This window comes from Heptranchias perlo, chromosome 2 (assembly GCF_035084215.1).
Source record: "Heptranchias perlo isolate sHepPer1 chromosome 2, sHepPer1.hap1, whole genome shotgun sequence".
Classification (NCBI taxonomy): domain Eukaryota; kingdom Metazoa; phylum Chordata; class Chondrichthyes; order Hexanchiformes; family Hexanchidae; genus Heptranchias; species Heptranchias perlo.
Genome location: NC_090326.1, coordinates 139447057 through 139473591, shown reverse-complemented (window position 1 = coordinate 139473591; position 26535 = coordinate 139447057). Strand labels below are relative to the sequence as shown.

Here is a 26535-nt window from a genome sequence, read left to right as displayed (position 1 = left end):
ATAATAAGTGGTCAGAAACATTGAGGATACATAAAAGGGCAGGGCAAAACCCAATTTACCAGCTCATATCAAGAGTCTGTTATGAAGTTCTTTTTAAAAAGTGGAATAAAGTAAATATTCTCTCTTCATACAACAAAAGAAACCTATTAAAAAAATCCAACCTAGACTGGTTCTGAACTTTCTACTATCGTATGCCGATTTCACAACCAGTAGCCAAGTCATCTGTCTATAACACAGAGTTACTGCAGGATGTATTCAATCTCTATATAAAAATTGTCCCTATCCTAAGAAAGTAAAACATTCAGGAAGGGCATTATTTTGATCTATAAAAGGAACTTTTTTTATTTACTGTAAAAGGAAAAGTGTATAATCCGATTCGCTATATAACCCCCAAAACAATAAAAAGATGTACCTCTATTTGTGTCTCAGATTAGGGATACAGGACTTTAGCCAGCATTCCCAATCCAGGAAATTAAACAATGAATTCTAACCAAAATGATGCATTCCAGGCTGCTTATGAGACGCTCCCATGAAGCGTCTTGGGACTTTTTATTACGTTAAAATGCTATAGAAATGCAAGTTGTTATTGCTGTCCATCTATCAATGCTGAGTGCTTCTCAGCATACCTGCTCATCACAACAGCCAGAGTACTTCCTAGACAGCCAAGACAAAGGTTGAAAAGTTAAAAAGTGAGAAGTAAAAGAGCAAATGAGGGTCTCAACGGTTTGGTGCAGGAGAAGAAAAAAAAAGTGACAAAAGTGAAAAAGAGGAGAAAGAGTCAATCCATACTTGTGGCAATTCTAACATAGTAGCTCTTGTTCATTCCATGATTTTTCTCACCAACTGGATAAATTCAATATACAGCTTCGAAACAGTATTAACTTCCAAATGTGCAATTTAACATCCAAAATTAATAACAATTCTTACAATATTACCTGCGCAATGGTGGGGATTTGATTCTGAGAATTCTGAGCTTGTAATTGGATAGATTCGCTATCTGTCACAGAATCCGTTACACTGCCATCTTGTTGAGATTCAATAACTGATTCCATGGTCATTTGTCTAAAAAAAATGCAAGACCCAAATGTTACTCAATTAAAAAGTACAGTGCATCATGTCTTTATACATAGAACAAAATGAAGTTAATCAACGCGCATTAACTGCTTTTGCTGCAAATCTGTTCCACATATTCTACTTTGGGGACGGGGTGGGAAAAGAGGTGGGGGATGGAATTTTGGCAATCTCCAGTTTACTTGCAGCTTGTATTGTATTTGTATTCTTTAGCCATGCACTCACAATCCAGAAAATTATGTAGAAATTGTAACACAGAAGTAGGTTGTTCAGTTCAAGCACTCCCATGTTGCTGTTTATCTTCCACATGAGCAGTAGTCGTAATCCCATGTGCCCATCCTGTTCTGATATCCCTTGATTTTCCTTTCCTTCAACCACTTATCGCACCTATTCTTACATATTGACATACTAACTCTGGTTGTGCATTCCACAGCCTCACAACCCTGTGTAAAAAAAGTTTCTCCTGCCCTTTGTCCTAAATCTTTAATCTTGATCTATGTCCCCTGATTCTAGACCACTCAACCACTGGAAATGGGCTGTTTCTATCTACAGTGTCTTAATCTCCTCTGTTCTAATGAAAACAACCCCAATTTCTCAAGTATTTCTTTATATTTGCTCCCATCAGGCAACATCCTAGTGAATCTGCGCTATAGGCTCTCTTTCTCAAAATACTTCCCATCGTGTGGAGCCCAAATCTGCGCACAGTACTCCAACTGTGGTCTTACTAAAGCTTCATATAGATTTACCATTATATTTAGACTTTATATTTTATACCTCTCTGTGTAAAACCCAGCATTCCACTAGCTTTTTTTTAAAAAAATGGTCTTATCCACTCAAGATGCTGTTTTAATCTTGTGAGCCTAAACCCCAAATCCCTCTGCTCTGTCACATCACCCAGCTTTACCCCATTCATGTTAACTAGCTGTCTTTTTATTTGTGTCTCCCTGCATTTTAAATACCTGGATTGTGTCCCATCTCAAACCTCCTTTCTTCAAAGAAAATAAGTTCACCGAAATTCTCAAACATCTACCACGCTGTCCTGAATCATACAAAATATTCTAAATGTGGCCTTATCTACTCAAGGTTAAAAATAACTTGTTTGGACTACAAACCAAAGGTATCAATAGAACATGAATAGCTTTGTTGATGACTTCATAATGACTGGACACATACCATATGATCAATAATCACACCCAAATATTTTTCCTTTTTCATCTTTACTTATAGACAGCTCTTTATTCACATGCATTTCTCCCCTGGTTTTCCAATGTGCACTACCCTACACTTATTCACATTAAAATCAGCTGCCATTCCTTAACCCAGTTGCTTAATTAATCCAGATCCATTTAAATACTTTGGCCTAGGGTTTCGTTCGTAATGATGAGTTTTTCTTCTGAAAGTATTTTCAGTGATTTGTGGGGAAAAGAATCAGCACCCTCCAGAATAACTGAGTGTGACGTGATGGGCAAAATATGACATCTTTAACATTAAAATTCCTAACACAGCACCACCTAGTGGAATCACAGCCAAGAGTGACAGCAATGTGGACATCTGTATAATGGAATTTCCCATAGGATGTCACTGAGCAGCTACAGAACATTCTGAGGGGGGAGGGTGAACAGCCAGAGGTCGTGGTCCATATCAGTACCAATGACATAGGTAGAAAGAGGGATGAGGTCCTGCAGGCAGATTTTAGGGAGCCAGGAAAGAGATTAATAAGCAGGACCTCAAAAGGTAGTAATCTCCAGATTACTCCCAGTGCCATGCACTAGTGAGTACAGAAATAGGAGGATAGTGCAGATGAATGCGTCGCTAGAGAGATGGTGCAGGAGGGAGGGCTTTAGATATCTGGGGCATTGGAACCTGTACAAGCTGGACGGGTTGCACCTCAACAGGGCCAGGACCAATATCCTCGTGGGGAGGTTTGCTAGTGCTGTTGGGGAGGGTTTAAACTAGCTTGGCAGGGGGATGGGAACTTGAGCATTGAATCAGAAGGGAGAAATGCAGAGCTGGAAATGGGAGGCAGAAAATTAGTAATTGAGCTCGGAAGGCAGAGGGAATAAAGGCTAGAAAATAGACAACAAAGGAATGTGGCAGTGCTAAATGGTATATACTTCAATGCAAGGAGTATAGTGAATAAGGCAGATGAGCTAGGGGCACAAATAGACAGGTGGAAGTATGATATAGCTATTACTGAAAGATGGCTTAATGGGTGGGCATGGCAGCTCAATATTTCTGGTTACAGGGTTTTCAGACGAGATAGAGAGGGAGAGTTGCAATATTGGTTAAAGAAACAATTACAGCTGTGAGGAGGGATGATATGTTAGAAGGATCATCAAATGAGAACAAAAAAGGGATAATCACACTGCTGGGAGTGTACTATAGACCCACAAACAGTCAGAGGGAGATAGAAGAGCAAATATGTCGGCAAATTTCTGAGAGGTGCAAAAACAATAGGGCAGTAATAGCAGGGGATTTCAACTACCCCAATATTAACTGGGATAAAATCAGTGTAAAAGTCATATAGGGTGCAGAATTCTTAAAAAATGCATTCAGGAGAACTTTTTTAGCCAGTATGTAGCAAGCCAAACAAGAGAGGGGACAGATCTGGACTTAGTTTTAGGGAATGAAGCTGGGCAGGTGGAAGGGATATCAGTGGGAAAACATTGTGGTGGTAGTGATAATAATTCAGTTGGATTTAGCGTAGTTACGGAAAAGGGCAAAGATAGACCAGGAATTAAAGTTCTCAATTGAGGAAAGGCCAATTTTACTAAGCTGAGATATGATTTAGCAAAAGTGGACTGGAAACAGCGACTTGAAAGTAAATCAGTGTAAGAGCAGTGGGAAGCATTCAAGAAGGAGATAGTGAAGGTTCAGAGCAAATACGTTCCCACAAAGAAAAAGGATGGGACTTCCAAATCTAGAGCCCCCTGGACGTCAAGGAGCATACAGGATCGGAGGAGGCGCCTTGCCTCTGCCACCAAGAAGACCTGGCTCGAGGTGGCAGAGGAGCTGAGCAGCAGGAGCACCATGGCAAGGTCATGGGTGCAGTGCAACAAGCACTTTAATGACTTAACCAGGTCAGGAAAAGTGTGTAGTTACTGATTCATCCACATTCTGTGGTGTACAACACCCCCCCCCCCCTCAATCCGACTTGCCAAGCCCAGTCCATCACATCACTCCTCACACCCACTTAATTCTCATTATCAACTTACCTTCACTTTCTGTGCACTTCCTCACCCCCGCATTTGTGAACCCACCACTCCCACTCACCCGAATCCTGATACAATGTGATGAATCTGTCTGATACGCACCCTTTGATGCATCTCTTTCATTGGCAGCCTCACCCAAAGCAATGCATCCATCGGGTGACCACGTCACCCTCACTCACTCACATGTCTGTGTAGGGGAAGAGGGCGCAGAATGCATGGGAGCAGAGTAGGACCGGAGGAGGGCCACCATAAATAATGCCCCTGACAGAAGCGGAGAAGGCGGCCTTGGAGCTCAGCCACACGGTTGAATGCCTGGCCATCAGAGGTGGCGAGACTGGCAACCGACAAACAGCTGGTGTCAGAACTTTAACATCCTTCGCACACATCATGAATTGCTGTTATCAACATCTGACCTGTTGCACACTTCAGTATGCTCATTGCAAACTAACTTCTGCAATGATTCTTAATATTGCTTTATGTTCTCTTCCAGGACCTTCAAGGATTGAATTGCCCTCTTCTGCACCATGGAAGAGGGCGATTCCTCAGAGGAGCTCCATTCCTCTGAGGGTGCACCGTCACGTCAGATCCAGCCATGCCCCAGCGCAGATACTGGCACTTCGGTGGGCCATGTTAGGCAGAGGGTTGGGTTGTCACCTGGTGATTCACCACTCATAAGTGAACACGAGCAGACACTGATGGCAGAGGCAGCTGTGGAGAGTCCGCTTCGGGGGGTGCACTCCTCTCCATGCTTTGCTCAGCTGGCCACAGATGCTGAACCCTGGAGGCCATTGTTGAAATTGAGAATGATAGATGTACAGCTGAACCTTTGCAAGGTACTGGATGATGTGCCACGCACACTCTCCACAATAGTGGAGAGGATGGAGGAGTCCATCTCCAGCATTAGTGGAATGGTGGCACAGGTATGTGTGGGAATGTTTGCGATGGAGAGAATGGCAGCCTCCACAGAACATAATAAATAGGAGCAGGAGTAGCCACAAGGCCCCTCAAGCCTGCTCCGCCATTCAATAAGATCATGGCTGATCTTCAACCTCAATTCCACTTTCCCGCCCAATCCCCATATCCCTTGATTCCCTTAAGAGTTCAAAAATCTATCAATCTCAGTATTGAATATACTCAACGACTGAGCATCCACAGCCCTCTGGGGTAGAGAATTCCAAAGATTCACAACACTCTGAGCGAAGAAATTTCTCTTCATCTTATTCTTAAATGGCCCCTAGTTCTAGACTCTCCAGCCAGGGAAACAGCCTCTCAGCATCTACCTTGTCAAGCCCTCTAAGGATTTTATACATTTCAATGAGATCACCTCTCATTCTTCTAAACTCCAGAGAATAGGCCCATTCTACTCAACTTCTCCTCATAGGACAACCCCCTCATCCCAGGAATCAATCTAGTGAACCTTTGTTGCACTGCCCCTAAGGCATGTATATCCTTCCTTAGGTAAGGAGACCAAATCTGTACATGGTACTCCAGGTGTGGTCTCACCAAAGCCCTGTATAATTGCAGCAAGACTTCCTTACTCTTGGACTCCAACCTGCTTGTAAGAAAGGCCAACGTACCATTTGCCTCCAAGCACATCTCACAAAGGAGTCCATTCAGGCCATGACAACGGCCGTGTGGACTCAGTATGCCAACTTTTCTGCCGCCTTAAACAGGCAGACAGATACTTTAGCAGTGGCCTTAGAACGCGTCACAGATGTGCTCCAAGCTGTTGTCCAGCAGAGTGGTGGGAGTGATGTGGCCGTGGCCCAGGGAAAGGATGTTGACGAAACCAGTACCTCAATAGATGCAGGTGGAACAGTTTTTGGCGGGGCCCTCACGGGCTCCAAAACCCAGAGAGCATGGGCCGAGAGCATCTCAGTGGTCAGGGCAGGGACTTGAGCAACCTGCCAATACCCCTGCTCAAGCCACAGGGGATGGACCATGTAGATGCGGTAGGAAGGTGGCAGTGAAGGTTTTGTAATCACCAAGGGTATGCACAAGGGTGTCTGATGCAGTGTCAGATTTTTTATTTATATTTGTTTTTTCTTACATGCACATTAAATGTTATAATTATCACCACCACTGCCACATCTTGTCATTTCTTGAGTCCCTTTTGTGAAAGCGCCCTTTCATGTGCTTCATCATGAACCGCCAAGACTTGATGCCACCCATTGGGCGCGTTTGCAATGGTTGTATGCATGGTTGAAGAAATGATCTGTGCAAGCAGCAGTGGGGGGGGGGGGGGGGGGGGGGCGGCGGGCTCGTGGTGGTTGTTATTCCAGGCGGTTGAGTAGTTCACTCTCTTCATTTTGCAGATCTCCTCATGAGAACCTATAAGATATGAGTGACTCCCTGGCATCATGAGCAGCCATGTGTGCCGCTGCTCTGGTTATCTTCAATATTGCCGGTAGATGCGGATGCTTCGTGAGCATATTGGAGCTCCTCCACGTGTAACCCTCTCTGCTGAGCGATGTAGTACAGGACGCAACACATGACTATTATTCTGCACACCCTCACTGGTGAGTACTGAAAGGCTCCCCCAGATCGATCCAGGCACTTGAAGCGCATCTTCAGCATTCCTATGGCTTGTTCAATGACAGACCTGGTGCTGCTGTGCCTCATTGGTGGAGTTTCTCACAAGTGTCATGAGGCCCGTCTGCAGGGGGTAACCCTGGTCTCCAAGGAGCCAGCCCTTAAGTCTGTCTTGTACGTGGGAGAGGGCGAGGATGTTGGACTCGGGCAAAATGAAGGAATCATGGCAGCTGCCAGGGAATTTGGCACACACCTGCAGAAATCTCTTCCGGTGTCGCAAAACAGCTGCGCATTGATGGAGTGATATCCCTTTTGGTTGATGAACAATTCTGCCTCATGTGCAGGTGCTCAGATTGTTACCTGTGTGCGATCAATTGCGCCCTGCCCATGTGGAAAGCCAGCAAAAGAGTTGAAACCCACTGTCGTCCGAGTGTGGCTGATGTCGTCACAGGAGAAGTTGATGAAGTTGGATGCCCTGGCAAACAAGCCATCCATGACCTGTCGTATACACTTACGTGCAGACGACAGAGACCCTGGAGATGTCACCAGTGGCGCCCTGGAAGGATCCAGAGGCGAAGAAATTGAGGGCAGTGGTTACTTGGAGTGCGACGGGCAATGCGTGGCCACCAGGCCCAGCCAGGATCATGTCTGCATGAAGGAGCATGCAGATGTCTGCGACCGCCTGGTGACTCAATCTCAGCCTGCGTAGATGCTGCTCCTCAGACAGGTACAGAAAGCTCAACCTGTCTGTAGATGCTCTCATATGGGTAATGCCTCCGGAGACGTCAGCCCCCTCTCTGGTCTTCTGCAGGTCCTTGTGGCGCACCTCTGTCTTGTGGATCTGAAACTCCCAGAACTGGATGCCGTGCCTGTCGCAGATGGTGATGTGCCTCCTCCTCAGATGTACTGTAGAATAAATCCATTCTGATGTTGTCAGTTTGAGGGGGTCCAAAATGCAGGTAAATATGTCTGAACACAAGAATTCTGAGTGTGAACAAAGAAATCTAAACACAAAGAACTCCCAAAGGTTTGTCAGAGAGAACTGATTGCCCTGCTGCAAAAACTGACCTTTTCTTCACGTGTCAATCACTGGTTTAAAAGTCCGAATGAGGGTTGGCTGCAACTCGCCTCCGTTTCCATGGCGTGTTTCAGAGGCCGTGAGAGACACGTTCAGGAGAAGTTAAAATGGTTTGTGTAACTCAATGCACAAAAAGTTAACAGGATTAAGTACTTTAAAGACCGAAATTGGCTCTTTAAATATCGGCCCGTCAGGAATTCTGGATGTCAGAAGCATGCGCGCAGCCAAACGCGTCGAGGTCAAACCCCGAAGTAGGCGCGTTGGAGCTGGGATGCATTTTTACTGCCCACCTGCCCCCAACCCACCCATTCTTGGGGGTTAAAATTTACCCTTTTATCTCTGTGCCTGTTGCTCGCTCTCTCTCTCCCCATCTCATAAATGTTAGAAGAAGTTTAGGGAAGGAAACCTGCTGTCCTTACCCGGTCTGGCCTAAATGTGACTCCAGACCCACAGCAATGTGGTTGATTCTTAATTGCCCTCTGAAATGGCCTAGCAAGCCACTCAGTTGTGAAATCTCGCTACGAAAAGTCATAATAAGAATAAAACCAGACGGACCACCTGGCACCGGACACGACAACGGCAAACCAAGCCCAGTCGACCCTGCAAAGTCCTCCTCACTAACATCTGGGGACGTTTGCCAAAATTGGGAGAACTGTCCCACAGACCAGTCAAGCAACAGCCTGACATAGCCACACTCACAGAATCATACCTTTCAGCCAATGTCCCAGACTCTTCCATCACCATCCCTGGGTATGTCCTGTCCCAGCAGCAGGACAGACCCACCAGAGGTGGCGGTACAGTGATATACAGTCAGGAGGGAGTGGCCCTGGGAGTCCTCAACATTGACTCTGGACCCCATGAAATCTCATGGCATCAGGTCAAACATGGGCAAGGAAACCTCCTGCTGATTACCACCTACCATCCTCCCTCAGCTGATGAATTAGTCCTTCTCCATGTTGAGCACCACTTGGAGGAAGCACTGAGGGTAGCAAGGGCACAAAATGTACTCTGAATGGGGTACTTCAATGTCCATCACCAAGAGTGGCTCGGTAGCACCACTACTGACCGAGCTGGCCAAGTCCTGAAGGACATAACTGCCAGACTGGGCCTGCGACAGGTGGTGAGCGAACCAACACGAGGGAAAAACTTACTTCACCTCGTCCTCACCAATCTACCTGTCGCAAAGGCATCTGTCCATGACAGTATTGGTAGGAGTGACCACCGCACAGTCCTCGTGGAGATGAAGTCCCGTCTTCGCACTGAGGACACCATCCAACGTGTTGTGTGGCACTACCACCGTGCTAAATGGGATAGATTCAGAAAAGATCGAGCAGCTCAAAACTGGGCATCCATGAGGCACTGTGGGCCATCAGCAGCAGCAGAATTGTACCAGCACAATCTGTAACCTCATGGCCTGGCATATTCCTCACTCTACCATTACCAACAAGCCAGGGGATTAACCCTGGTTCAATGAGGAGTGTAGAAGAGCATGCCAGGAGCAGCACCAGGTGTACCTAAAAATGAGGTGCCAGCCTGGCGAAGCTACAACTCAGGGCTACATGCATGCTAAACAGCGGAAGCAACATGCTATGGACAGAGCTAAGCGATTCCACAACCAACGGATCAGATCAAAGCGCTGCAGTCCTGCCACATCCAGTCGTGAATGGTGGTGGACAATTCAACAACTAACGGGAGGAGGAGGCTCTGCAAACATCCCCATCCTCAATGATGGCGGAGTCCAGGACATAAGTGCAAAAGACAAGGCTGAAGCGTTTGCAACCATCTTCAGCCAGAAGTGCCGAGTGGATGATCCATCTCGGCCTCCTCCCGAAATCCCCAACATCACAGATGCCAGTCTTCAGCCAATTCGATTCACTCCACGTGATATCAAGAAACGGCTGAGTGCACCGGATACAGCAAAGGCCATGGACCCCGACAACATCCCAGCTGTAGTGCTGAAGTCTTGTGCTCCAGAACTAGCTGCGCCTCTAGCCAAGCTGTTCCAGTACAGCTACAATACTGGCATCTACCCGACAATGTGGAAAATTGCCCAGGTATGTCCTGTCCACAAAAAGGACAAATCCAATCCAGACAATTACCGCCCCATCAGTCTCCTCTCAATCATCAGCAAAGTGATGGAAGGTGTCGTCGACAGTGCTATCAAGCGGCACTTACTCACCAATAACCTGCTCACCGATGCTCAGTTTGGGTTCCGCCAGGACCACTCGGCTCCAGACCTCATTACAGCCTTGGTCCAAACAGGAACAAAAGAGCTGAATTCAAGAGGTGAGGTGAGAGTGACTGCCCTTGACATCAAGGCAGCATTTGACCGAGTGTGGCACCAAGGAGCACTAGTAAAATTGAAGTCAATGGGAATCAGGGGGAAAACTCTCCAGTGGCTGGAGTCATACCTAGCACAAAGGAAGATGGTAGTGGTTGTTGGAGGCCAATCATCTCAGCCCCTGGGCATTGCTGCAGGAGTTCCTCAGAGCAGTGTCCGAGGCCCAACCATCTTCAGCTGCTTCATCAATGACCTTCATAAGGTCAGAACTGGGGATGTTCGCTGATGATTGCACAGTGTTCAGTTCCATTCGCAACCCCTCAAATAATGAAGCAGTCCGAACCCGCATGCAGCAAGACCTGGACAACATCCAGGCTTGGGCTGATAAGTGGCAAGTAACATTCGCACCAGACAAGTGCCAGGCAATGACCATCTCCAACAAGAGAGAGTCTAACCACCTCCCCTTGTCATTCAATGGCATTATCATCGCCGAATTCCCCCACCATCAACATCCTGGGGGTCACCATTGACCAGATACTTAACTGGACCAGCCATATAAATACTGTGGCTACGAGAGCAGGTCAGAGGCTGGGTATTCTGCAGCGAGTGACTCACCTCCTGACTCCCCAAAGCCTTTCCACCATCTACAAGGCACAAGTCAGGAGTGTGATGGAATACTCTCCACTTGCCTGGATGAGTGCAGCTCCAACAACACTCAAGAAGCTCGACACCATCCAAGATAAAGCAGCCCGCTTGATTGGCACCCCATCCACCACCTTAAACATTCACTCCCTTCACCACCGGCGCACAGTGGCTGCAGTGTGTACCATCCACAGGATGCATTGCAGCAACTCGCCAAGGCTTCTTCGACAGCACCTCCCAAACCCGTGACCTCTACCACCAAGAAGGACAAGAGCAGCAGGCACATGGGAACAACACCACCTGCACGTTCCCCTCCAAGTCACACACCATCCTGACTTGGAAATATATCGCCGTTCTTTCATCATCGCTGGGTCAAAATCCTGGAACTCCCTTCCTAACAGCACAGTGCGAGAACCGTCACCACACGGACTGCAGCGGTTCAAGAAGGCGGCACACCGCCACCTTCTCAAGGGCAATTAGGGATGGGCAATAAAAGCCGGCCTCGCCAGCGACGCCCACATCCCATGAACGAATAAAAAAAAAGTTAGAATATCTGTCTCATGACGTAAGCGATTAGCACTGACCTTTTCTAACCTTCAAGAAAACATAGGAGAGATAATCAGGTGGCTTCAAAATTCAACTTTTTTTTCAATTGAAGTGACATTAAATGAAGATCGTCTCCCTCTCTCTGACCCATGTTTCTCACATCCCCTCTGTCACACAGACACACACATACAGACATGTGATAATTAGCATTGACCTTTTCAAATTAACAGAACATGGGCAAGATACTTAGCGAGCTTCAAGATCAACTTTTTTTTGAAAATTGAACATGAAGACTCTCTCTTACTCATGCTTGTGTGCGCACATGTTCTCCGTCTGCCCACAACCCTCTCACCCCCTCCCCCAACTGATAATATATTTTCTGAAGTTTATAAAATGTAAAAGTTACAACAGGTGTGCAAACAGAACATTTGGCATCTCTCCCTCTCTCACATACAATTTGTATTTTCTTTTACAAAATCCTGATACAGCAGTGGGCAAAAATATCAAGTCAAAGCCCATGCTTTTGAGAAAAGCAGAGTCCTTCAAATAAAAACTTTAATGAAGGCATTAAAAGACAATTTCATGGATAAATTTAAACATGTTATTGTGAAATACATAATTTTTAAAAAAATTTAGTTTAAATAGATTATGAAAATAAATTAGCAAAAAATATAAAAACAGATAGCAAGAGTTTCTGTAGTTATATAAAAAGAAAAAGGGTGGCTAAGGCAAACGTCGGTCCTTTAGAGGATGAGACCGGGAAATTAATGGTGGGAAACATGGAAATGGCAAAAATGCTGAACAAATATTTTGTTTCAGTCTTTACGGTAGAGGACACTAAGAATATCCCAACACTGGACAAACAGGGGGCTCGAGGGGGGGAGGAGCTAAATACGATTAAAATCACTAAGGAATTGGTACTCAGTAAAATAATGGGACTCAAGGCGGATAAATCCCCTGGACCTGATGGCTTACATCCGAGGGTCTTGAGGGAAGTGGCAGTAGGGATTGTGGATGCTTTGGTAATAATTTTCCAAAATTCTCTGGACTCGGCAAAGGTCCCGGCAGATTGGAAAACTGCTAATGTAACACCCTTATTTCAAAAGGGTAGTAAGCAGAAGGCTGGAAATTATAGACCAGTTAGCCTAACATCTGTGGTGGGTAAAATTTTGGAATCTATTATCAAGGAGACAGTAGCGGAACATTTGGATAAACATAATTTAATAGGACAAAGTCAGCATGGCTTTACGAAGGGGAAGTCATGTCTGACAAATTTGCTTGAGTTCTTTGAGGACATAACGTACAGGGTGGATAAAGGGGAACCAGTGGACATAGTGTATTTAGACTTCCAGAAGGCATTCGACAAGGTGCCACATAAAAGATTATTGCTCAAGATAAAGAATCACTGGATTGGGGGTAATATTCTGGCATGGGTGGAGGATTGATTATCTAACAGGAAGCAGAGAGTTGGGATAAACGGTTCATTCTCGGACTGGCAACCAGTGGCCAGTGGTGTTCCACAGGGGTCGGTGCTGGGTCCCCAACTCTTTACAATCTATATTAACGATTTGGTGGAGGGGACCGAGTGTCACATATCAAAGTTTGCAGATGATACAAAGATGGGAGGGAAAGTGGAGAGTGAGGAGGACATAAAAAACCTACAGGGGGATATAGACAGGCTGGGTGAGTGGGCGGAGATTTGGCAGATGCAATACAATATTGGAAAATGTGAGGTTATGCACTTTGGCAGGAAAAATCAGAGAGCAAGTTACTATCTTAAAGGCGAGAAACTGGAAAGTACTGCAGTACAAAGGGATCTGGGGGTCCTAGTGCAAGAAGATCAAAAAGTTAGTATGCAGGTGCAGCAGGTGATCAAGGCGGCCAACGGAATGTTGGCTTTTATTGCTCGGGGGATAGAATATAAAAACAGGGAGATATTGCTGCAGTTATATAAGGTATTGGTGAGACCGCACCTGGAATACTGCATACAGTTTTCTTCTCCGTACTTAAGAAAAGACATACTTGCTCTCGAGGCAGTACAAAGAAGGTTCACTCGGTTAATCCCGGGGATGAGGGGGTGGACATATGAGGAGAGGTTGAGTAGATTGGGACTCTACTCATTGGAGTTCAGAAGAATGAGAGGCGATCTTATTGAAACATATAAGATTATGAAGGGGCTTGATCGGGTGGATGCGGTAAGGATGTTCCCAAGGATGGGTGAAACTAGAACTAGGGGACATAATCTTAGAATAAGGGGCTGCTCTTTCAAAACTGAGTTGAGGAGAAACTTCTTCACTCAGAGGGTAGTAGGTCTGTGGAATGTGCTGCCCCAGGAAGCTACATCATTAAATAAATTTAAAACGGAAATCGACAGTTTCCTAGAAGTAAAGGGAATTAGGGGTTACGGGGAGCGGGCAGGAAATTGGACATGAATTTAGATTTGAGGTTAGGATCAGATCAGCCATGATCTTATTGAATGGCAGAGCAGGCTCGAGGGGCCAATTGGCCTACTCCTGCTACTATTTCTTATGTTCTTAAATCCTTATTTTGGAAATTGTAAATTTATTTCAATAAAAAAAAAACGGATGAAAATAATTTCGAGAACATTTTTGGGAGTGATTTTTGGGGACCCAATGGCCAGACTACACACTCGCAAGGTAATATATTCTCACCATAAAATAGTAGCTATTGTGTCTGCCACAGGGATCTGTAACACCTTTAACATTGAAAATACCTATCGCAGTGCCACCTACAAGAGTAACAGGTACTGCAGGTATTTGAATTTTTAATGAAATGCACATCCCACATATCAAATATAGAATCGACAGACACTTAGTGAGCATTGCCATGGGAGATCTACTATTTTTAGAATAACAGGGGTGTTATACCAAGCAGTATTACCAGAGTAACTGACTCATCGTGACAGGGATGGCACTGGGAAGGGAGCCTGGGATCTGGCAGCACAGAGAATGGGATATCAGAGTCAAGCAGTATTTTGAAGAAGTTCCAGGATCTAGGAGGATATGGGGGTTAGCCAAGATTCTGTGAACACTGAAGAAGGGGGTTCTATGAGCACTCGGGCATGTCTTGCAATCTGGGATCATTAGAAGAAGGGTTCTGGTATCATGGATCATGATACCAGAAGGGTTTGTGAGTACAAACAGGAGATCCCAGGATCTGGTAGCGGGGGCGGGGGGTGATATTTTTGTATAGTATAATCGCTGGAAAACCAACACAAAAAGCGAATAGATCAGGCTAGAAGTCCAATCGCAAAGGAGTGATCGGGATAAGTGGTGGGGTGGGAGGTCAGTTGTTGCAGGTCCGGGGTGGCAATGACCATACGTGGCCTGAGGTGGTAAGCTCAAAGCCCAGCCACTAATAATGAGGACTAGAAACCAAATGCGGAAATGCAGGTCAGCTGCCACTTGAGTCCCAAATTTGGAGAGAGCACAGGAAGGAGGGGTTGGCAAATGCCCTTAAAAATCATCTAAATGGGTTTGGGGGGGCAAAGAGGGGGCCTATGGCCCAAAATCAGGAAATCACAAACAAAGCATGTGGGTGGGGAAAAAGAAGAAAAAGAAAAATCACAGGCACTGCAATTCAAAATGGCAGGCAGGCCTGGGAGTTGAGGCGAGGAAGGCCACATCGTGTAATCCTCTCTAGCTAAGCAGAGGTAACTATAAGTAATGCAGTGCCACCATAGTGTCATCTAGCTTGGAGGTTAAGCTAGGAAGCATGAATCAGTTCTGTATTCAAGTGAGTTGGAAAATTCAAGAAAATGTAAACGCGACAGCAAAGATCTGACAGATGGTTATAGCAGGATGCGACAAAAGAAAATGGAATAATGTTGCATTACAGGACATTGACAGAAAGTGCACGCATATGCAGAACTCTTCATATTTATTCAGGCAGATTAAAAGTTATATATAAATCTTGAATTGTGAGTGCCCACAAAACACACATATACCAAAATAAAAGCTAATTAGCATGTGACGTTAACAATTTTCTACCAATTTTCTCCCACCCTCCTCTCCCGAAGGCAATGATTTATCCTGTGGGTATGGATACACGTGTACTAAATACACACATACTTCACTCAAGCATGTGAGGCCATGCGGTGGCAGTCTAAAATTACAGCACAGTCCAATCCTGACATCCACTGGAACTGGGAACAGGAGTAGGCCATTCCGCCCCTCATGCCTGATCCGCCATTCAATTAGATCCTGGCTGATCTGTATCTGAACTCCATCTACCCACCTTGGTTCCATAACGCTTAATATCCTTGCTTAACAAAAATCTATCAATCTCAGTTTTGAAATTTTTAATTGACCGACTGTCAACAGCTCTTTTGGGGGGGTGGGGGGGGTGGAAAGAGTTCCAGATTTCCACTATCCTTTGTGTGAAGAAGAGCTTCCAGACATCACCCCTGAATGGACTAGCTCTAATGTTAAGGTTGTGTCCCTTTGTTCTGGACTCCCCCAACAGGGGAAATAGTTTCTCTCAACTATCGATGCTATCAACTCCTTGAATCATCTTAAACACCTCAATTAGATCACCCCTTAGTCTTCTATACTCAAGGGAATACAAGCCTAGTCTATTAAATCTGTCCTCATAATGTAACACTTTTAGCCTGGGTGTCATTCTGGTGGAGCTGTGCTATATCCACTCCAAGGATAATATATCCTTCCTGAGGCATAGTGCCCAGAACTGAACCCAGTACTCTAAATGGGGTCTAACTAGAGCTTTATATAACCGTAACATCACTTCCACCCCTGTATATTCCAGTCCACTTGAGATAAAGGCCAATATTCAATTAGCCTTTTAAATTATTTTTTGTATCTGACCACTAGCTTTTTAGTGATTTCTGTACTTGGACTCCTAAATCTCTCTGCTCCTCCACAGTTCCTAGCTTCTCGCCATTTAGAAAATACTCTGATCTATCTTTCTTCGGTCCAAAGTGGATGACCTCACACTTCCCCACATTGAACTCCATCTGCCACAGTTTTGCCCACTCACTTAATCTTTCAATGTCCCTTTGCAACTTTCTGCTCCCATCTACACCATTTACTGTGCCACCTAACTTGCTGTCAGCAAACTTAGATATATGGCTCTCTATTCCTTCATCTAAGTCATTTATAAATATAGTGAAAAGCTGAGGCCTGGGGGACACCACGAGTCACATCCTGCCAATTTGAGTACATACCCATTATCCTTACTCTGTCTCCTGCCTCCTGCCTCCTAATCAATTCCCCATCCACACAAGCATGTTCCAACTGATCAATGAATAGCAATCGGGAGCTACAGTCCTGGCTGATTTTAATCCAGACTGCTGAACTCTAACTGAGATCAGGTAATTCCACACAAGGAATCAAATCTGTGGCCTTCCAGTCTGCCTGGCTACTGTACTACTGGCTTTTACCAACTAGTTGGAGGAGCTTTGGAAGCATTCCTCTAGGCAACAGTGATAGCACAATACAAAAATCTTACATCTCTCGATTGACCACATTACACATCATCTGAGCAAAAAAAAGCATTCTTTGCCATAATCTTGTAATTAGAATGCACATGTTATAGGAGTTTCCTGATGCCTCAGTGGGCAAATGTAGTGTGGTGCTGAAGCATACGGACGAGAAAGATGCCAGGTTCAATCCTTGGTTTGCGCTGTTAGCTGATGTTAATCACGATGAGGATACCATAGCTGACATTAACGTCCTAAAGCCAGGGAGGACTGCTAAGCAGCAACCACTGCTGTAAATGTATATATGGATAGTGTTGACCCATCTCTGAATGGTCCATGGTTGAGGAGTCTAACATTCAATTCCCAGGCTTAGACCTGAGAATGGCCACTTAAGCAAGGTACTAAAAGGCTGCAGTTACATTGAGCTGTACCCCATTCGTCACAACTTTCAGGAGAAGTGCAAAAGGGTTAAAGAAAATTATATTCCTTCTGGCACATTGAATTAGCTTGCAAAAACGGGAGCAGCACTTTTTCTGAAGTGGTGGTTGCAATCTAATGATCAGCAGATGGAAGCGACGCAAAATTGTTATTGTACAGAAATAAGATTTTAAATTCCACTTAATCTTAAAACAATTCATACGTTAAAATTATGGCAACCTTGTAAAACATCTTGAATCAAATGTCTACTTCATCCTTTCTAAATCTGCAGTGTCCCCTTGCAAGGTTGTGTGTATGTATGTATATATATATATATATTTATATATATAAACAAACTTTCAAAAAATACTCACCCTGTGATTCCAAAACTGACGTGTCTGTGCGGTCACTCTAGTTATTTAGGAAATAGATTCTCACTTTTGACTTGCTTCAAAAATATTTTTGTATCAATTATGGAGACATCAGTGACATGCTGCCATCTTAGAGTTTCAGGTTCATTCAGCTTCTTCCTTTATGAAAGAAAAATACAGGGCATAAATTAGGAGAAAGAATTGCTGGATAAACAATGATGGGTTGGAAACTGGGATTAACCTCCAAATAAACCTGGTTTGTAAACAAATCTGGGTATTTATTAAAATGTTATTGCCGAAATATTTTTATATTGTGACAGTATATATTTTGGTAATAAAAAAAATCTACTTTTGTGCAAAGTATTGGGCACTTTAGCTTTAAGCCAATCAAGTCTGCTCTTTCAACGTGAGTAAAATGTAGCAATTCAACAATCATATCCTCGAACTAAACTTCATGATTTTGTTCCCCAATCTGTAACATTTTTTAATACAATTACCAACCTATTGTACATCCACAAGGTTTCTGGGTTAAAATGTGGGTAAATAATAGTGCTTAACATGATATTTTTTGAATGAAGTTAATACTGTTAATCAAAAGTCAAATTTTACAAAGCAAAATTACTGCTTCATGAAGTATTTTTCTGTTCCAGCCAGGAAACCTAAGTTCAAGTTCTGCTCCAAATATTATTAGTACTTCTTCCAGAGGTCAAATTTCATCAATCTCAAACAGGCTATCAACCGAAGAGGAGAAAGATACTCAAAGTTTTCTTCTTGCACCCATGAGCATGTCTCATGCTCTACCCTAAGTAGGTATGTGGGAAATTCACTTTGAAAAAGATGAGGGATGGGAAGAGAGGAAATAGTGGAATAGAATCATGGAAATTTCAGCACAGAACGAAGTCATTCAGCCCATCGTGCTCATGCCAGTGATTGCTATACATCAGAACTCTTCCAACCTGATTTCCCTGCTCTTTCCCCAAAGCCCTTGATATTTTTCTTGGGCCAAAAAGCACACATTCACATACAAAGATGCTGACCATTATAACTACCTACTAATCAAAATCCACAATCTACCACACTCTGAAAGTAGACCACATTCACTCTCCTTGATGGAGTTCTTACTCATCAACTGCTATCCATTTACTACTGTTAAAATGCTATTTATGTTAATGAAACGGCTTGTTGAATTTATTTGTAGTTCATGTTTTTCCTGTTATTTTATCAGTTTGCATTCTGCGACATGGAAAAGTACATGAAAGGAGAGGTGGGCGCTCTTTGCAGTCAAGGTTCAGCCATGGCTCAGTGGCAGCACTCTCAGAAGGTCGTGGGTTCAACTCCCACTCCAGAGACTTGAGCACAAAATCGAAGGTGACACTTCAGTGCAGTACTTCACTGTCAGAGCTGCTGTCTTTTGGATAAGATTTTAAACCATGGTCCAGTCAGCCCTCTCAATTGGGCATAAAAGATCCCACTATTCAAAGAGCAGAGTTCTTCTGGTGTCCTGGCCAACATTACCCCTCATCCAATGCCTAAAACAGATGATTTTTTAAAAATTCATTCATGGGATGTGGGCGTCGTTGGCAAGGCCAGCATTTATTGCCCATCCCTAACTGCCCTTGAGAAGTTGGTGCTGAGACGCCTTCTTGAACTGCTGCAGTCCGTGTGGTGAAGGTTCTCCCACAGTGCTGCTAGGTAGGGAGTTCCAGGATTTAGACCCAGCGACGATGAAGTAACGGCGATATATTTCCAAGTCGGGATGGTGTGTGACTTGGAGGGGAACGTGCAGGTGGTGGTGTTCCCATGTGCCTGCTGCCCTTGTCCTTCTAGATGGTAGAGGTCGCGAGTTTGATCTGGTCATTTATCTCACTGCTGCTTGTGGGGCCTTGCTGTGCGCAAACTGGCTGTCACCTTTCCTACATTACAAGAGTGACTACACTGCAAAAGTATTTCAATGGCTGTAAAGTACTTTGAACGTCCTGAGGTCATGAAAGGTGCTATATAAATGCATGTATTTCTTTTCTTCCTTTATCCAAGTTTTATTGCTTTATTGAACAGTGATATATACAGTGCCATGGCAGGGTGCATCTAATTGCCCTTTAAATGCTGTGATTGACTTAGTTTCAGCAACCACTTGTTGCCATGCATCAATATTCTAATAAGCCTTTGTGTGGAAAAAATGTTTCTAAGTTCCATTCTTGTACTAGTCCGAAATTAACGCCCTTTGTTCCTGATTCACCCCCAGGTGAAATAATCTTTTACTATTTATTTTCCTTTCAATTGCTTTCAAAATTTGAATACGGTACTTCTTTTAGATTCCCCCTTAATCTTCTCTGCTGCAGTAACTCACAGCTCTAGGTTTTCAAGTCTTTCATCGTGACTATATTTTCTCATCCCTGATATCTCCGAGTGAGTTTATGTTGCACTTTTTCCATGACTCTATTACCTATTCCATAATGGGATGATTGAAACTATACAGTATTTCACTGTGGCCCAAACAATATCTTGTGCACGTTAACCATTAGCCCTATGTTTTGGAATTCAATAACTCTAAAAATATAAAGAAAATTCCATTTGCATTTTTATGGCCTTTTCCAGCTGTAATTTTGAAGATGTGTATCTGCATACCTGAGTTAAGGGAGTGAAAAATCCACCAGGGTTGCCACTCCTGGTTGTTATCGAGTGACCCCTGCTGAAAAAGTGTTCAGATGTGGAAAAGAAGTGAGGACAAGATCAGGCTCAGATACAATACATTTAGCCAACTGACAATTACCATCAAGACTCATACATCACATACAAAAATAACAACATAATGCTGCTTCCTTCTAGCAGTCACCATTGTACCCTCGCAACACCCCGTTAGGTCAACAAGTTATAAATATTGTATCTCACTACGACCTATTTTAATTATCCAATTAATTTTTCCAATTATGCTGATGCAATGTCCCTCTGCCCTTAACTTACTGGTAAACCCAGTGCCATCTCTCAAATTAAGAGGCAGAAAGCAGAGTAGTGGTGAATGATTGTTTTTCAGACTGGAGCGAAGTATATGGTGTTCCTCCGGAGGTCGGTATTAGGCTCTCTACTCTTTTTGATATATATTAATGACATGGACTTCGGTATACAAGGCATAATTTCAAAGTTTGCAGATGAAACAAAATTCGGAAATGTAGTAAAGAGTGAGGAGGATATAAACAGATTCAGGAGGACGTAGACAGACTGTTGAAATGGGCAGACACATGACAGATGCAATTTAACGCAGAGAAGTGTGAAGTGATTCGTTTTGGTAGGAAAAATGAGGAGACACAATATAAACTAAATGGTACAATTTTAAAGGGGGTACAGGAAGAGAAAGACCTGGGGGTGTATGTACACTAATCTTTGAAGGTGGCAGGACAAGTGGAAAAGGCTGTTAAAAAAGCATACAGGATCCTGGGCTTTATAAAGAGAAGCATAGAGGAATTTATGCTAAATCTTTATAAATCACTGGTTAGGCCAGAGCTGGAGTATTGTGGCCAATTCTGGGCATCACACTTTAGGAAGGATATCAAAGCCTCAGAGAGGGTGCAGAAAAGATTTACTAGAATGGTACTGGGGATGAGGGACTTCAGCTACGTGGAGAGACTAGAGAAGCTGGGATTGTTCTCCTTAGAGCAGGCGAGATTTAACAGAAGTGTTCAAAATCATGACAGGTTTTGATAAAGTAAATAGGGAGAAACTGTTTCCAGTGGCAGAAGTGTTAATAACCAGAGGACACAGATTTACGGTAATTGGCAAAAGAACCAGAAGCAAGATGAGGAGAATTTTTTTTACGCAGCGAGTTGTTATGATCTGGAATGCACAGCTTGAAAGGGTGGTGGAAGCAGATTCAATAACAACTTTCAAAAGAGAACTGGATAAATACTCAAAGGCAAAGATTTGCAGGGCTATGGGGAAAGGGCAGGGGGATGGGACTAATTGGATGGCTCTTTCAAAGAGCCGGCTCAGGGAAGATGGGCCAAATGGTCTCCTTCTGTGATGTATCATTCTATGATTCTATACCAAACTAATTTTGAAGTCTCTAAAAAATAACCAATTGGTGTCAATTATAAAATCTTACATACTGTAGCTACGAAGGAATTTTTTTGAACGGGAACACCACAAAATTAGAGTTAAGTGTCAGCTTGGCTCATTGATAAGCATTTTGGCCTCAGAGTAAGAGATCATGGGTTCAAGCTCCACTGCAGGACTTAAAATATTTAATTTATGTTGCCACTTATGTGCAATATTCAAACACCCCATCTGAATACACCAATGGTGTGCTCTACAGTAATTGTGTATTTGAATACTAGCTGCTTTTGCCATCTCCCAAGAGAGCCTGTTCCACAGATTGACCACTCGCTCACTGAAATGTTTCCACAGATTAGTTTTGAATCAACATCAGTCGTCGGGTAAATGCTGGAAGCCATTAAGGAAGTGGTAACAGGTTATTTCAAAAATCATAACATGATTAGGCAGAGTCAACATTTTTTTTTATGAAAGGGAAATCGAGTTTGACAAATTAGAGTTTTTTGAGGTTGTAATTTGCAGGGGAAATGAAGGGGAACCAGTGGATGTAGTATATTTCGATTTTCAAAAGGCATTCGATAAGGTGCCACACAAAAGATTGTTATACAAGATAAGAGCTCATGGGGTTGGGGGTAATATATTAGCATGGATAGAGGATTGGTTAACAAACAGAGAGTAGGGATAAACGGGTCATTCTCAGGTTGGCAGGCTGTAACTAGTGGGGTGCCGGAAGGATTGGTGCTTGGGCCTCAGCTATTTACAATCTGTATCAATGACTTTGATGAATGGACAGAGTGTAATGTATCCAAGATTGCTGATGATACAAAGCTAGGTGGGAAAGCAAGCTGTGAGGAGGACACAAAGAATCTGCAAAGGAAGAAGGTGGCAGATGGAGTATAATGTGGGGAAATGTGAAGTTATTCAATTTGGTAGGAAGAACAGAAAAACAAAATATTTTTTAAATGGTGAGAAACTAGTAAATGTTGGTGTTGAGAGATATTTGGGTGTCCTCGCACAAGAAACACAAAAAGTTAGCATGCAGGTACAGCAAGCAATTAGGAAGGCAAATGGAATGTTGGCCTTTATTGCAAGGAGGTTGGAGTACAAGAACAAGGAAGTCTTGCTGCAATGGTACAGGGCTTTGGTGAGACCACACCTGGAGGAGTGTGTACAGTTTTGGTCTCCTTATCTAAGGAAGGATATACTTGCCTTAGAGGCAGTGCAACGAAGGTTCACTGGATTGATTAATGGGATGAGAGGGTTGTCCTCTGAGGAGAGATTGAGTAGAATGGGCCTATACTCTCTGGAGTTTAGAAGAATGAGAGGTGATCTCATTAAAACATATAAGATTCTGAGGGGGCTTGACAGGGTAGATCCTGAGAGGTTATTCCCCTGGCTGGAGGGTCTAGAACTAGAGGGCACAGTCGCAGGATAAGGGGTCAGCCATTTAGGACTGAGATGAGAAGAAATTTCTTCACTCAAAGGGTTGTGAATCTTTGCAATTCTCTACCCCAGAGGGCTGTGGATGCTCAGATGTTGAGCATATTCAAGGCGGAGGTAAATAGATTTTTGGACTCTATGAGAATCAAGGGATAAGGGGATTGGGCAAGAAGGTAGAGTTGAGGTCAAAGATCAGCCATGATCTTACTGAATGGCGAAACAGGCTCGAGGGGCCATATGGAATACTCCTGCTCCTATTTCTTATGTTCTTATGTAACCCTCATCCATGCCTTCGTTATCTCTAGACTCGCAGATTCCAATGCTTTCCCGGCCGACCTCCCACCATGCATCCTCCGTAAATTTAAGCTCATCCAAAATTCTGCTGCGCATATCCTAACTTGCAGCAAGCCCCATTCATACATCATCACTGTGCTCACTGACCAACACTGGCTCCTGGTCCAGCAACGCCTCGTTTTTAAAATTCTCATCCTTGTTTTCAAATCCCCCTATAATCTCGCCCTTCCCTATCACTGTCACCTCCTCCAGCCCTACAACCCTGCACTCCTCCAATTCTGGCCTCTTGTGTATCTCTGATTTTCTTCACTCCACCATCGGCAGCCATGCCTTCAGCTGCCGAGATCCCAAGCTCTGGAATTCCCTCCTGAAACCTCTCCAACACTCTCCTCCTCCTTAAAACCGACCACTTTGACCAAGCTTTTGGTCACCTGTCCTAATATCTCCTTATGTGGCTCAGTGTCAAATTTTGTTTGATAATCGCTCCTGTGAAGCGCCTTCGAACATTTTACTATGTTAAAGGCGCTATACAAATGCTAGTTGTTGTTAGAAAGCCTGTGACAAATAGGAACATAGGAACAGGAGTAGGCCATTCAGCCCCTCTTGCCTGCTCCACCATTTGATAAGATCATGGCTGATCTGTGATCTAACTCCATATACCTGCCTTTGGCCCATATTCCTTAATACCTTTGGTTGCCAAAAAGCTATCTATCTCACATTTAAATTTAGCAATTGAGCCAGTATCAATTGCCGTTTGCAGAAGAGAGTTCCAAACTTCTACCACCTTTTGTGTGTAGAAACGTTTTCTAATCTCACTCCTGAAAGGTCTGGCTCTAATTTTTAGATTGTGCCCCCTACTCCTAAAATCCCCAACCAGCGGAAATAGTTTCTCTCTATCCACCCTATCCATTCCCCTTAATATCTTATAAACTTCAATCAGATCACCCCTTAACCTTCTAAACTCTGGAGAATACAACCCCAATTTGTGTAATCTCTCCTCGTAACTTAACCCTTGAAGTCCGGGTATCATTCTAGTAAACCTACGCTGCACTCCCTCCAAGGCCAATATGTTCCTCCGAAGGTGCGGTGCCCAGAACTGCTCACAGTACTCCAGGTGCGGTCTAACCAGGGCTTTGTATAGCTGCAGCATAACTTCTGCCCCCTTGTACTTTAGTCCTCCAGATATAAAGGCCAGCATTCCATTAGCCTTATTGATTATTTTCTGCACCTGTTCATGACACTTCAATGATCCATGTACCTGAACCCCTAAGTCCCTTTGGGCATGCACTGTTTTTAACTTTTTACCATTTAGAAAGTACCCTGTTCTATCCTTTTTTGATCCAAAGTGGATGACCTCACATTTGTCTACATTGAATTCCATTTGCCACAGTTTTACCCATTCACCTAATCTATCAATATCGCTTTGTAATTTTATGTTTTCATCCACACTGCTTACAATGCCACCAATCTTTGTATCATCGGCAAACTTAGATATGAGATTTTCTATGCTTTCATCTAAGTCGTTAATAAATATTGTGAATAATTGAGGCCCCTGCGGGACTCCACTAGTCACATGGACTTTCAAAAGGTGTTTGAGAAAGTGCAGCATGGTAGGCTTATCATTAAGATTGCAGCCCATGGAACATAAGGGGCAGTGGCAACATGGACACAGAATTGGCTACGGGACAGGAAACAGAGAGTAGTGGTGAACAGTTGTTTTTCGGACTGGAGGGAGGTATACAGTGGTGTTCCCCAGGGGTTGGTGCTGGGACCACTGCTTTTCTTGATATATATTAATGACTTGGACTTGGGTGTACAGGGCCCAATTTCAAAATTTGCAGATAACACAAAACTGGAAGGGTAGTAAACAGTGAGGAATCATAGAATCATAGAAAACAGGAGCAAGAGTAAGCCATTTGGCCCTTCGGGCCTGCTCCGCCATTCAAAACGATCATGGCTGATCGTCTAATTCAGTGCCCTGTTCTCGCTTTTCCCCATATCCCTTGATCCCTTCAGTATGAAGAAATATATCTATCTCCTTCTTGAATATATTTAATCACTTGGACTCCACTGCCTTCTGTGGTAGAGAATTCTACAGGTTCACCACCCTCAGTGAAGAAATTTCTCCTCATCTCGGTTCTAAATGGCATACCCCGTATCCGGAGACTGTGACCCCTGGTTCAGGACTCGCCAGCCATCGGGAACATCCTCCCTGCATCTAGTCTGTCTAGTCCTGTTAGAATTTTATATGTTTCGATGAGATCACCTCTCATTCTTCTGAACTCGAGTGAATGTACGCCTAGTCGACCCAATCTCTCCTCAGATGTCAGTCCTGCCATCCCAGGAATCAGTCTGATAAACCTTCGTTGCACTCCCTCCATGGCAAGGACATCCTTCCTCAGATAAGGAGACCAAAACTGCACACACTCCAGATGTGGTCTCACCAAGGCCCTGTACAACTGCAGTAAGACATCCCTGCTCCTGCACTCAAATCCTCTTGCAATGAAGGCCAACGTACCATTCGCCTTCTTAACTGCTTGCTGCACCTGAATGCTCGCTTTCAGCAATTGGTGTACAAGGACACCCAGGTCTCGTTGCACCTCCCCTTTTCCCAATCTATCACCATTCAGATAATAATCTGCCTTTCTGTTTTTACAACCAAAGTGGATAACCTCACATTTATCCACATTATACTGCATCTGCCATGTTCTAGCCCACTCACCCAACTTGTCTAAATCACATTGGAGCCTCTTTGCATCCTCCTCACAGCTCACATTCCACCCCAGTTTTGTGTCGTCTGCAAACTTGAAAATGTTACATTCCATTCCCTCATCCAAATCATTGATATATATTGTGAATAGCTGGGGCCCAAGCACTGATCCCTGCGGTACCCCACTAGTCACTGCCTGCCACCCGGAAAAAGACCCGTTCATTCCAACTCTCTGCTTCCTGTCTGTCAATCAATTCTCAATCTATGTTCGTATATTCCCCTCAATTCCATGTGCTTTAATTTTGCACTGACCTCTTGTGTGGGACCTTATCAAAAGTCTTCTGAAAATCCAAGTACACCACATCCACTGGTTCTCTCCTATCTATTCTACCAGTTACATCCTCAAAAAACTCCAGTAGATTTGTTAAGCATGATTTCC

At 44.0% G+C, this 26535-nt stretch overlaps 1 protein-coding gene across 7 annotated transcripts in view; it reads right to left on the bottom strand.

Moving 5' to 3' along the window:
* Positions 1-26535, bottom strand: part of LOC137344593 (cAMP-responsive element modulator-like) — a 140343-nt gene that overhangs the window by 91407 nt on the left and 22401 nt on the right. For 4 of the 7 annotated variants that reach the window (XM_068007711.1, XM_068007670.1, XM_068007716.1 and 1 more), the window contains 2 exons: positions 17612-17767; positions 936-1062 (listed from right to left, as the gene is read on the bottom strand). In XM_068007711.1, coding sequence (XP_067863812.1) covers positions 936-1058 — 123 coding nt within the window. In that variant the 5' untranslated portion in view covers positions 1059-1062; positions 17612-17767. Of the gene's footprint in view, positions 1-935; positions 1063-17611; positions 17768-20233; positions 20298-26535 lie in introns of all 7 variants that reach the window. The other 3 variants (XM_068007675.1, XM_068007692.1, XM_068007682.1) reach the window with 2 other exon arrangements.